The sequence below is a fragment of the Trachurus japonicus genome, chromosome 6, assembly GCF_045865225.1.
Source record: "Trachurus japonicus isolate A0001 chromosome 6, Traja_1.0".
NCBI lineage: Eukaryota > Metazoa > Chordata > Actinopteri > Carangiformes > Carangidae > Trachurus > Trachurus japonicus.
The window spans coordinates 38,907,090-38,919,490 of NC_140912.1; the positions used below are offsets into that span (position 1 = coordinate 38,907,090).

A 12,401-nucleotide genomic window follows, 5' to 3' on the forward strand; every position below is an offset into this window, starting at 1 on the left:
GCGCGGCCTCATATCGTCCCGTGACGTCACCGCTGCTGCATGTGAGGAGGACAAGATGGCGGCGGTGTTGGAGCGCAGCTTCATCGAGATCTGTGGGTTTGAGAGGGAAAGCGTCCAGCGGTTCCGCGATGTGACCGTGGACCTGGGTAAGGCTGCAGCCGCCTGTCGGCCTCCTCTGGCCGGCTTAGAGTCTCTCCTCTACCCGGCCTAGGCTGCTCCTCTCCCCGGAGAGCCAGAGCTAACAACACCTAGCAGCTAACTAGCGGCTAACCATAGATATACATACTGATGGCAGCTAACTAGCGGCTAACCATAGATATACATACTGATGGCAGCTAACTAGCGGCTAACCATAGATATATACATACTGATGGCAGCTAACTAGCAGCTAACCATAGATATACATACTGATGGCAGCTAACTAGCAGCTAACCATAGATATATACATACTGATGGCAGCTCACTAGCAGCTAACCATAGATGTATACATACTGATGGCAGCTCACTAGCAGCTAACCATAGATATATACATACTGATGGGAGCTAACTAGCAGCTAACCATATATATATATATATACATACTGATGGGAGCTAACTAGCAGCTAACCATAGATATACATACTGATGGCAGCTAACTAGCAGCTAACCATAGATATACATACTGATGGCAGCTCACTAGCAGCTAACCATAGATATACATACTGATGGCAGCTAACTAGCAGCTAACCATAGATATATACATACTGATGGCAGCTAACTAGCAGCTAACCATAGATGTATACATACTGATGGCAGCTAACTAGCAGCTAACCATAGATGTATACATACTGATGGCAGCTAACTAGCAGCTAACCATAGATATACATACTGATGGCAGCTAACTAGCGGCTAACTAGCGGCTAACGGCTAACACCATGCTGGTTAATGTTTTCTAACTGAAACCAGAGAACAGAAGCTGCTCCTTTAGCTCTCAGGTTCAGATACAGTTGGACCGAGAGGTGAATCGTTACGTTACAGTAACGTTACAAGTTACCCGAGGTAGTTGTAACGTTTCTGTGTGATGCTGATGATTCAATAAACTTCTCTCTGTATCAACTCTGTCATTATCCTATAGGTTAATAACGTTACTGTTTATAATAAAACCTCAAAGGTGAACAACTACAGAGTAATCAGATTACTGTAATCACATTACATTTCAGAGTATTGATCTGTGTTGTAACGTTAGCCTACACAATATGTTACCCTAACCCTATTTACTGAAGAGGTTTTGTTCAAGATGAGCAAGAGTCAAAGAGTAAACACCAGAGTCTAACTAGGTTATTATGGTCTGTAGGATGTTGTAACGCTGCATTAACAACCAACCTGCTGCTGCGTTACTTCATATTAAAGCTCAGCAACATTTTCTGAGGTGAAGGTTTAGTTTAGTTTCAGACTAGAGAGGATGAATGAAGCAGCTCAGTGGTCGACCAGCAGATAGATAGATAGACAGATAGAACAATAGATAGATAGATAGATAGATAGATAGATAGATAGATAGATAGATAGATAGATAGATAGACAGACAGATAGAACGATAGATAGATAGATAGATAGATAGATAGATAGATAGATAGATAGATAGATAGATAGATGGATGTTTACATTTATTCAGACGTGTCAGACCAGATCGTCTCATAAACTATTAGATTTATTTTCAATGAACGACTTCTCAATTATTCAAGAATCATTTCCCTCAAACATGAAACTCTCTTCAAGCCTGAGGAGTTGAGACGTTCACAAATAAATATCAAGATCCAGAACTTTTGACTCATTTTCACCTGGTTCCTGGGACCAGAACCAGAAGGTCCTGGTTCTGGTTCTGGTCCTGGTTCTGACTGGTCCTGGTCCTGGTTCTGGTCCTGGTCCTGGTCCTGGTTCTGGTCCTGGTCCTGGTCCTGGTTCTGACTGGTTCTGGTTCTGACTGCCCCCCCCCTGTCTACAGGTCTGAGCCCGCTGCCGGGCGGCGTGAAGTTCCCGGACAGCGCCGGAGCGTTTCACTATGAGGAGAGCGGGAAGCTGACGTCAGTCACCAGCAACAGGTTCATCCACTGGTGAGTCACTTCTGGGTCTGGACCGGGTCCAAACCGGGTCCAAACCGGGTCTGGTTCTGGTCTGGACCGGGACCAGGTCTGGACCGGGTCTGGACCGGGTCTGAACCGGGTCTGGACCGGGTCTGGACCTCCTCTACTGTGTTTATTGGTGATAACGGTAAAACCCGACCGGCTTGTTGAATCTTGGACCCAACACAAGACATCAACAAACATACTTAGCCTATGTACTGTATATAATATTACTTTAACCTTCTGTTATGTATTAATAGGGTTCGGGGGTGGTCCACTAGGGGGAGCTCTAGGCATAGGTCAGGGGTTAACTGCAAAGTTTTGTTTGTTGTTGTTGTGTGCAGTCCTCATGAGAAGTGAGCCTGTTTTTCCCTGGCTGTACTGTGCTAAGTGCTAAGCTCATTCATCCTCCAGTCCACTCTCTGGTCGTGTTCATAGACAGAGAAGATCTAATACCTTCAAAGTTATCTAGCAAACGTAACATTACCGCTGCTAATGTCTTTTGAACTTTGTGAAGTTTTACGAGGAGAAACGGGAGATCGGCGGAGATTAGCTTGTAGCTAACGTTAGCTAGCGTCGTTAGCTACTAGCTAGTGAGTGACCAAAACAATGATTTTTTCCACATTTTTCGGAAAAGTCAGGTAATGCCCGTTCAATCGCTATTGAGCCACGTCTGTCCTCTACCATGGACACTATTTTTCTGATGTATAAGATCATTCAAATTTTCCTTACAAGCAATTTAAATCTGCCTAATTTTCAATGGTTTCCAATGGGAGTTAACCCTTCCGTGACCATTGTTTGTCCAACCTAGCAACAGTAACCGTGGGGGGCGGGGCCTTGACAAAGGGTCAATTGACCCTTGTCCTAATCCTCTGGTTCTGGTCCTGGTTCTGGTCCTGGTTCTGGTCTAACCCTGTGGTCCTCCAGGTCTTCTTCAGGGGACTGGGTCCAGCTGGTGGAGCGCTCCCTGTGGTTCTGTTATAGTGGTTCTATGTGGTTCTGGTCCTGGTTCTGGTTCTGGTTCTGGTTCTGGTTCTGGTCTTCTTCAGGGGACTGGGTCCAGCTGGTGGAGCGCTCCCTGTGGTTCTGTTATAGTGGTTCTATCTGGTTCTGGTTCTGGTTCTGGTTCTGGTTCTGGTCTAACCTCCTGGTTCTGGTTCTGATCCTTCTAGGTCGTCTTCAGGGGACTGGGTCCAGCTGGTGGAGCGCTCCCTGTGGTTCTGTAGTGTGTCTATGTGGTTCTGGTTCTGGTCTAACCCTCTAGTTCTGGTTCTGGTTCTGTTCAGGTCCTCCTCGGGGGACTCGGTCCAGCTGGTGGAGCGCTCCCTGTGGTTCTGTTATAGTGGTTCTGTTTCTGGTCCTGGTCTAACCTCATGGTTCTGGTTCTGTTCAGGTCTTCTTCAGGGGACTGGGTCCAGCTGGTGGAGCGCTCCCTGGACACCAACCTGCTGAACAACGCGGTCCGGTTGAGGTTCTGCGGCGGCGCCGTTCTGCCGGGCGGCGTCGACATCCAGGAGACCCTGAACAACGTGGTGGTTCTGGTGTCGACCAATCAGAGCGTCCACAGGCTGGTGCTGCCCCACCCGGCCCGCATGTACCGCAGCGTGAGTAAACTAACGTACCCTAGCCCCACCCGGCCCGCATGTACCGCAGCGTGAGTAAACTAACCCCACCCGGCCCGCATGTACCGCAGCGTGAGTAAACTAACCCCACCCGGCCCGCATGTACCGCAGCGTGAGTAAACTAACCCCACCCGGCCCGCATGTACCGCAGCGTGAGTAAACTAACCCCACCCGGCCCGCATGTACCGCAGCGTGAGTAAACTAACCCCACCCGGCCCGCATGTACCGCAGCGTGAGTACTGACCCGTACCCCCCCCACCAACCCCCACCGGGACGTCATTGACCTCTGGCTAAGCCACGCCCCTAAACGCCATGAGCCAATCACAGTGCTCATAGCTAGCCCATACACTGGGACATTCTCTGCTTCCACGTCCATTGAAATGCATTGCAGTTAGTCAGTTTTCATTCGTTTTTATATGTTTTTTCTTGACATTTTAAGTTTAAATGGTCAAACGGTGTTCATGGGGCACATGCAGCTCTGACACTAGGTATCCTGAGAGGCCACGGGGGGATTTTTTTACCTTTTCCTAAGCCACATCTCAACCCAGAGAAGTGTCTGCTCTGGATAAAGTTATGCAGTAGACCACAACACCAACTAAACCTGGATAAACTTAACAAGGATGTCTACATCTGTTCTAAGTTAAGTCAACAACGTATTTGAGGCAACATATTGTCAGAGATGTTTAGATGTTAGCCAGTATCACAACTAAGCATAAAGCCCGCTAGCTTAATGCTAACGTATAATGTAAAACTCCATAGACAGGCTAACAGAAGTTAGCCCGTCGCTATCGACAGCCATAGCAGTAAAGCTAAGTGAAGTTCTGGTTCCAGATGATATTTAATCTTTCTGTCTCCTGTGAAATGTCTCCTAGTGACAGCTGTTGCCATAGCAACTGTCACCGAATGTTGACTGTTTGTCCCAGTGAGTGGAGGGGGCGTGGCTTAGCCAGAGGTCAATTATTAACGTTCTGCAGAAACTCTGCTCATGTAGAGTTTTACACTTCCTCCTGTGCCGTATTTCACAATAAAAGCCCAAATAAGAGTTGAATGGAGACTGGCCACTGAAATGCTCTTAATTTGAAAAGAACACAGGATGTTGAGTTTGTCATAATGTTGTAATGCAGTAAATCTAAAAAACAACAACAAATGAGTGAATTTAAAAGAAAAAAAATCAAAAGTGGCTTCTTATTAAAACATTTTAATTATTAAAACATTTTTAGTTTAGTGAAGAACGACGGCTCCAGAACTGTGTTAGTGAAATGATCAATAACTAATATTGATCGTTGTTAAGAAGCTGTTGCATTAACACTCTGAGTTCAGAAACACTGGATTAAAGGTTGGAGCTCATTGGATTTCACAATAAAAGCCTGTGTTAGTGCTGATTTCACAATAAAAGCCTGTGTTTGTCCTGATTTCACAATAAAAGCCTGTGTCTGTGCTGATTTCACAATAAAAGCCTGTGTTTGTGCTGATTTCACAATAAAAGCCTGTGTTTGTCCTGATTTCACAATAAAAGCCTGTGTTTGTTCTGATTTCACAATAAAAGCCTGTGTTTGTTCTGATTTCACAATAAGAGCCTGTGTGTGTTGTAGGAGCTGGTGACGGAGCTCCACATGCAGTCCGTCTTCACCGACGTGGGGAAACTGAGTCTGGCCGACCCGTGTCACAGCGCCGTCGTCCCCGGCAACGCGGCTCAGAGCGGCGCGGCCGGCTGCGCCGCGGCCTGGCTCGGTCTCCACGGCGACGCGCACTTCGCCCTGGCGTCGCCCGCCGGAGGCATCACGGTCGTCACGCTGCCGCCGCACGACGCTCAGGGTAAACACACACCACCACGCCCCTGCTGCTAGGGCCAGGAAACCCCGTCACACCGCCACGCCCCTGCTGCTAGGGCCAGGAAACCCCGTCACACCACCACGCCCCTGCTGCTAGGGCCAGGAAACCCCTTCACACACACCACGCCCCTGCTGCTAGGGCCAGGAAACCCCGTCACACCGCCACGCCCCTGCTGCTAGGGCCAGGAAACCCCGTCTGAGCCCTAAACACACCACGCCCCTGCTGCTAGGGCCAGGAAACCCCGTCACACCACCACGCCCCTGCTGCTAGGGCCAGGAAACCCCGTCACACCACCACGCCCCTGCTGCTAGGGCCAGGAAACCCCTTCACACACACCACGCCCCTGCTGCTAGGGCCAGGAAACCCCGTCACACCACCACGCCCCTGCTGCTAGGGCCAGGAAACCCCGTCACACACCACCACGCCCCTGCTGCTAGGGCCAGGAAACCCCGTCACACCACCACGCCCCTGCTGCTAGGGCCAGGAAACCCCGTCACACCACCACGCCCCTGCTGCTAGGGCCAGGAAACCCCGTCACACCACCACGCCCCTGCTGCTAGGGCCAGGAAACCCCGTCACACCGCCACGCCCCTGCTGCTAGGGCCAGGAAACCCCGTCTGAACTGAACTGAGCGGATCAGAAGTCAAGAGTCTTTGTCCCTAACATTTAATGTCCAGTGTTTAGCTGAAGTGTTGCTAATGTGCTGGCGCTAACCTGCCGAAGCTAATGTTAGCTAGCTACCGAAGCTAATGTTAGCTAGCTACCGAAGCTAATGTTAGCTAGCTACCGTAACTGGCTAGCGGTGTAATAGAGCAGTAGCTGCAGCTGAACTACAGGGAAACTGTTTCCAGAGTGATTTTGTAGTTACTGCAGTTTTTCATACCTCGTATCTCTAAAACTGAGCAACATTGACCGCTGAAAATTTTACACAAGATAAAACATTTATTGACAAGTTCAATTTCACAAAAAACTCAATTTGGAATTTTCATGTAGTTACGGCGGTCTGGCTTAGCGGGGCAGTAGCCTATCCACAAGTTTCCCAACGTCATCTCTGGTCAAAACCGGCTTCCTGTTTTGCCAGTTTGGTGGAATTGTACCTTTACGTTTCCATGGTTTTCAGTCGTTGTCATAGTTACGGTAAACACATGGATCTATTAACGCTGGCTTTTAACACGGATGATGTCAGTCTGTGTGATATCCACTGTTAAAAGCTGCTGTGATGATCCATGATCCAAGAGAAAAAAATCCATGCATTTACCGCGACTACCGTAACCATGGAAACGTAAACATAAGATTCCACCGGAAGAACAAAACCGGCAAAACCGGGTTAGGTTTGAGACGCTCGGAAAAAGGATATGAACTCCACACGTCATCAGTCAGTTGTTGTGTTGTAGTTGTTGTCATGGTTACGGTGCGTGTTGTTGTAGTTGTTGTCATGGTTACGGTGCGTGTTGTTGTAGTTGTTGTCATGGTTACGGTGTGTATTTCTAACCCCCCCCCCCCTGCAGACCCGTCGGTGGCGGTGCTGGAGCTGAAGCGCAGCTCCATGATGCAGCGTCTGTCCGGCTGGATGCCCAGCGCCATGCGCAGCGAGCAGAGCTCCGACCTGGTGCTGAGCCTGGCCGTCCGCCAGCTGGACCACGACGCCTTCCTGTTCGCGCTCTGTCAGGACACCAGGCTGCGGCTGTGGTCGCTCAGGGTCAGCACAACGCTACGTTAACACTGTTAAAGGGATACGCCAACATTTATTTACTGTCTTGTCTCACTCCCGAGTCCATGACCAGCAGATAGACACCTTCCTTTCCACTGTGCGTGTAGTTACCATGGAGATAGAGCCGTATCGCCGTAATTAGCTTAGCTCAAACACTGGAAGTGTATAAGAGTCTAACATACACTTCCAGTGTTTGAGCTAAGCTAATTAGTGACTTTAGGTGGAGGCAGGCTAACACTACCCATACACTTCCAGTGTTTGAGCTAAGCTAATTAGTGACTTTAGGTGGAGGCAGGCTAACACTACCTATACACTTCCAGTGTTTGAGCTAAGCTAATTAGCTACTTTAGGTGGAGGCAGGCTAACACTACCTATACACTTCCAGTGTTTGAGCTAAGCTAATTAGCTACTTTAGGTGGAGGCAGGCTAACACTACCTATACACTTCCAGTGTTTGAGCTAAGCTAATTAGCTACTTTAGGTGGAGGCAGGCTAACACTACCTATACACTTCCAGCGTTTGAGCTAAGCTAATTAGCGACTTTAGGTGGAGGCAGGCTAACACTACCTATACACTTCCAGCGTTTGAGCTAAGCTAATTAGCTACTTTAGGTGGAGGCAGGCTAACACTACCTATACACTTCCAGTGTTTGAGCTAAGCTAATTAGCTACTTTAGGTGGAGGCAGGCTAACACTACCTATACACTTCCAGTGTTTGAGCTAAGCTAATTAGCGACTTTAGGTGGAGGCAGGCTAACACTACCCATACACTTCCAGTGTTTGAGCTAAGCTAATTAGCTACTTTAGGTGGAGGCAGGCTAACACTACCTATACACTTCCAGCGTTTGAGCTAAGCTAATTAGCGACTTTAGGTGGAGGCAGGCTAACACTACCTATACACTTCCAGTGTTTGAGCTAAGCTAATTAGCGACTTTAGGTAGGAGCCAGGCTAACACTACCCATACACTTCCAGCGTTTGAGCTAAGCTAATTAGCGACTTTAGGTGGAGGCAGGCTAACACTACCTATACACTTCCAGTGTTTGAGCTAAGCTAATTAGCTACTTTAGGTGGAGGCAGGCTAACGCTACCTATACACTTCCAGCGTTTGAGCTAAGCTAATTAGCTACTTTAGGTGGAGGCAGGCTAACACTACCCGTACACTTCCAGTGTTTGAGCTAAGCTAATTAGCGACTTTAGGTGGAGGCAGGCTAACACTACCTATACACTTCCAGTGTTTGAGCTAAGCTAATTAGCGACTTTAGGTGGAGGCAGGCTAACACTACCTATACACTTCCAGCGTTTGAGCTAAGCTAATTAGCGACTTTAGGTGGAGGCAGGCTAACACTACCCGTACACTTCCAGTGTTTGAGCTAAGCTAATTAGCGACTTTAGGTGGAGCCAGGCTAACACTACCTATACACTTCCAGTGTTTGAGCTAAGCTAATTACGGCGATACGGCTCTATCTCCATGGTTACTGCACGCACAGTGGAAAGGATGGTGTCTATCTGCTGGTCATGGACTCGGGAGTGGGGCAAGACACCGTGGTTACCGTGGTGACTGACCCCCGTGTCTCCATAGGAACAGGCGTGTCTGCTGGAGGCCGACGTGCTGGACTACATGCCGGCGAGCCGCGGCGTGAAGCGGCTAGCGGGCCGCGGCCACCGGCTGCGGCTCTGCTCCTCTCCGGCCGCCGGCCTCTGTCTGGCCCTGCACCTCGCCGTGCCGCAGAGGGGCCAGTTCACCGTGCTGCAGCTGGTCGCCACCGACAACCGCTACAGCCTCGAGCACATCTCCACGCTCTTCAGCACGCAGGTAGGAGCATTATGGGATGGTTCAGCACGCAGGTAGGAGCATTATGGGATGGTTCAGCACGCAGGTAGGAGCATTATGGGATGGTTCAGCACGCAGGTAGGAGCATTATGGGATGGTTCAGCACGCAGGTAGGAGCATTATGGGATGGTTCAGCACGCAGGTAGGAGCATTATGGGATGGTTCAGCACGCAGGTAGGAGCATTATGGGATGGTTCAGCACGCAGGTAGGAGCATTATGGGATGGTTCAGCACGCAGGTAGGAGCATTATGGGATGGTTCAGCACGCAGGTAGGCAGCATTATGGGATGGTTCAGCACGCAGGTAGGAGCATTATGGGATGGTTCAGCACGCAGGTAGGCAGCATTATGGGATGGTTCAGCACGCAGGTAGGAGCATTATGGGATGGTTCAGCACGCAGGTAGGAGCATTATGGGATGGTTCAGCACGCAGGTAGGAGCATTATGGGATGGTTCAGCACGCAGGTAGGAGCATTATGGGATGGTTCAGCACGCAGGTAGGCAGCATTATGGGATGGTTCAGCACGCAGGTAGGGACCATTATGGGATGGTTCAGCACGCAGGTAGGAGCATTATGGGATGGTTCAGCACGCAGGTAGGAGCATTATGGGATGGTTCAGCACGCAGGTAGGAGCATTATGGGATGGTTCAGCACGCAGGTAGGCAGCATTATGGGATGGTTCAGCACGCAGGTAGGAGCATTATGGGATGGTTCAGCACGCAGGTAGGCAGCATTATGGGATGGTTCAGCACGCAGGTAGGAGCATTATGGGATGGTTCAGCAGGTAGGAGCATTATGGGATGGTTCAGCACGCAGGTAGGAGCATTATGGGATGGTTCAGCACGCAGGTAGGAGCATTATGGGATGGTTCAGCACGCAGGTAGGCAGCATTATGGGATGGTTCAGCACGCAGGTAGGCAGCATTATGGGATGGTTCAGCACGCAGGTAGGAGCATTATGGGATGGTTCAGCACGCAGGTAGGAGCATTATGGGATGGTTCAGCACGCAGGTAGGAGCATTATGGGATGGTTCAGCACGCAGGTAGGAGCATTATGGGATGGTTCAGCACGCAGGTAGGGGCATTATGGGATGGTTCAGCACGCAGGTAGGAGCATTATGGGATGGTTCAGCACGCAGGTAGGAGCATTATGGGATGGTTCAGCACGCAGGTAGGAGCATTATGGGATGGTTCAGCACGCAGGTAGGCAGCATTATGGGATGGTTCAGCACGCAGGTAGGAGCATTATGGGATGGTTCAGCACGCAGGTAGGCAGCATTATGGGATGGTTCAGCACGCAGGTAGGCAGCATTATGGGATGGTTCAGCACGCAGGTAGGAGCATTATGGGATGGTTCAGCACGCAGGTAGGAGCATTATGGGATGGTTCAGCACGCAGGTAGGCAGCATTATGGGATGGTTCAGCACGCAGGTAGGAGCATTATGGGATGGTTCAGCACGCAGGTAGGCAGCATTATGGGATGGTTCAGCACGCAGGTAGGAGCATTATGGGATGGTTCAGCACGCAGGTAGGAGCATTATGGGATGGTTCAGCACGAAGGTAGGAGCATTATGGGATGGTTCAGCACGCAGGTAGGAGCATTATGGGATGGTTCAGCACGCAGGTAGCAGCATTATGGGATGGTTCAGCACGCAGGTAGGCAGCATTATGGGATGGTTCAGCACGCAGGTAGGCAGCATTATGGGATGGTTCAGCACGCAGGTAGGAGCATTATGGGATGGTTCAGCACGCAGGTAGGAGCATTATGGGATGGTTCAGCACGCAGGTAGGCAGCATTATGGGATGGTTCAGCACGCAGGTAGGCAGCATTATGGGATGGTTCAGCACGCAGGTAGGAGCATTATGGGATGGTTCAGCACGCAGGTAGGAGCATTATGGGATGGTTCAGCACGCAGGTAGGCAGCATTATGGGATGGTTCAGCACGCAGGTAGGAGCATTATGGGATGGTTCAGCACGCAGGTAGGAGCATTATGGGATGGTTCAGCACGCAGGTAGGAGCATTATGGGATGGTTCAGCACGCAGGTAGGCAGCATTATGGGATGGTTCAGCACGCAGGTAGGAGCATTATGGGATGGTTCAGCACGCAGGTAGGCAGCATTATGGGATGGTTCAGCACGCAGGTAGGAGCATTATGGGATGGTTCAGCACGCAGGTAGGAGCATTATGGGATGGTTCAGCACGCAGGTAGGCAGCATTATGGGATGGTTCAGCACGCAGGTAGGCAGCATTATGGGATGGTTCAGCACGCAGGTAGGGGCATTATGGGATGGTTCAGCACGCAGGTAGGAGCATTATGGGATGGTTCAGCACGCAGGTAGGAGCATTATGGGATGGTTCAGCACGCAGGTAGCAGCATTATGGGATGGTTCAGCACGCAGGTAGGAGCATTATGGGATGGTTCAGCACGCAGGTAGGAGCATTATGGGATGGTTCAGCAGGTAGGGGCATTATGGGATGGTTCAGCACACAGGTAGGAGCATTATGGGATGGTTCAGCACGCAGGTAGGCAGCATTATGGGATGGTTCAGCACGCAGGTAGGAGCATTATGGGATGGTTCAGCACGCAGGTAGGCAGCATTATGGGATGGTTCAGCACGCAGGCAGGAGCATTATGGGATGGTTCAGCACGCAGGTAGGAGCATTATGGGATGGTTCAGCACGCAGGTAGGCAGCATTATGGGATGGTTCAGCACGCAGGTAGCAGCATTATGGGATGGTTCAGCACGCAGGTAGCAGCATTATGGGATGGTTCAGCACGCAGGTAGGAGCATTATGGGATGGTTCAGCACGCAGGTAGGCAGCATTATGGGATGGTTCAGCACGCAGGCAGGAGCATTATGGGATGGTTCAGCACGCAGGTAGGAGCATTATGGGATGGTTCAGCACGCAGGTAGGAGCCATTATGGGATGGTTCAGCACGCAGGTAGGAGCATTATGGGATGGTTCAGCACGCAGGTAGGGACCATTATGGGATGGTTCAGCACGCAGGTAGGCAGCATTATGGGATGGTTCAGCACGCAGGTAGGCAGCATTATGGGATGGTTCAGCACGCAGGTAGGCAGCATTATGGGATGGTTCAGCACGCAGGTAGGAGCATTATGGGATGGTTCAGCACGCAGGTAGCAGCATTATGGGATGGTTCAGCACGCAGGTAGGCAGCATTATGGGATGGTTCAGCACGCAGGTAGGCAGCATTATGGGATGGTTCAGCACGCAGGTAGGAGCATTATGGGATGGTTCAGCACGCAGGTAGGAGCATTATGGGATGGAGACAGCAGTAGAGC

At 50.3% G+C, this 12,401-nt stretch overlaps 1 protein-coding gene across 2 annotated transcripts in view; it reads left to right on the top strand.

Moving 5' to 3' along the window:
- Positions 1-12,401, top strand: part of nup160 (nucleoporin 160) — a 56,284-nt gene continuing 43,883 nt past the window's right edge. The window contains exons 1-6 of one of the 2 annotated variants that reach the window (XM_085780331.1): positions 1-146; positions 1,982-2,090; positions 3,493-3,703; positions 5,314-5,536; positions 7,063-7,253; positions 8,844-9,077. In XM_085780331.1, the coding sequence (XP_085636457.1) occupies positions 56-146; positions 1,982-2,090; positions 3,493-3,703; positions 5,314-5,536; positions 7,063-7,253; positions 8,844-9,077 (1,059 nt within the window). In that variant the 5' untranslated portion in view covers positions 1-55. Of the gene's footprint in view, positions 147-1,981; positions 2,091-3,492; positions 3,704-3,932; positions 3,954-5,313; positions 5,537-7,062; positions 7,254-8,843; positions 9,078-12,401 lie in introns of those variants that run through there. The other variant, XM_085780332.1, reaches the window with a different exon arrangement.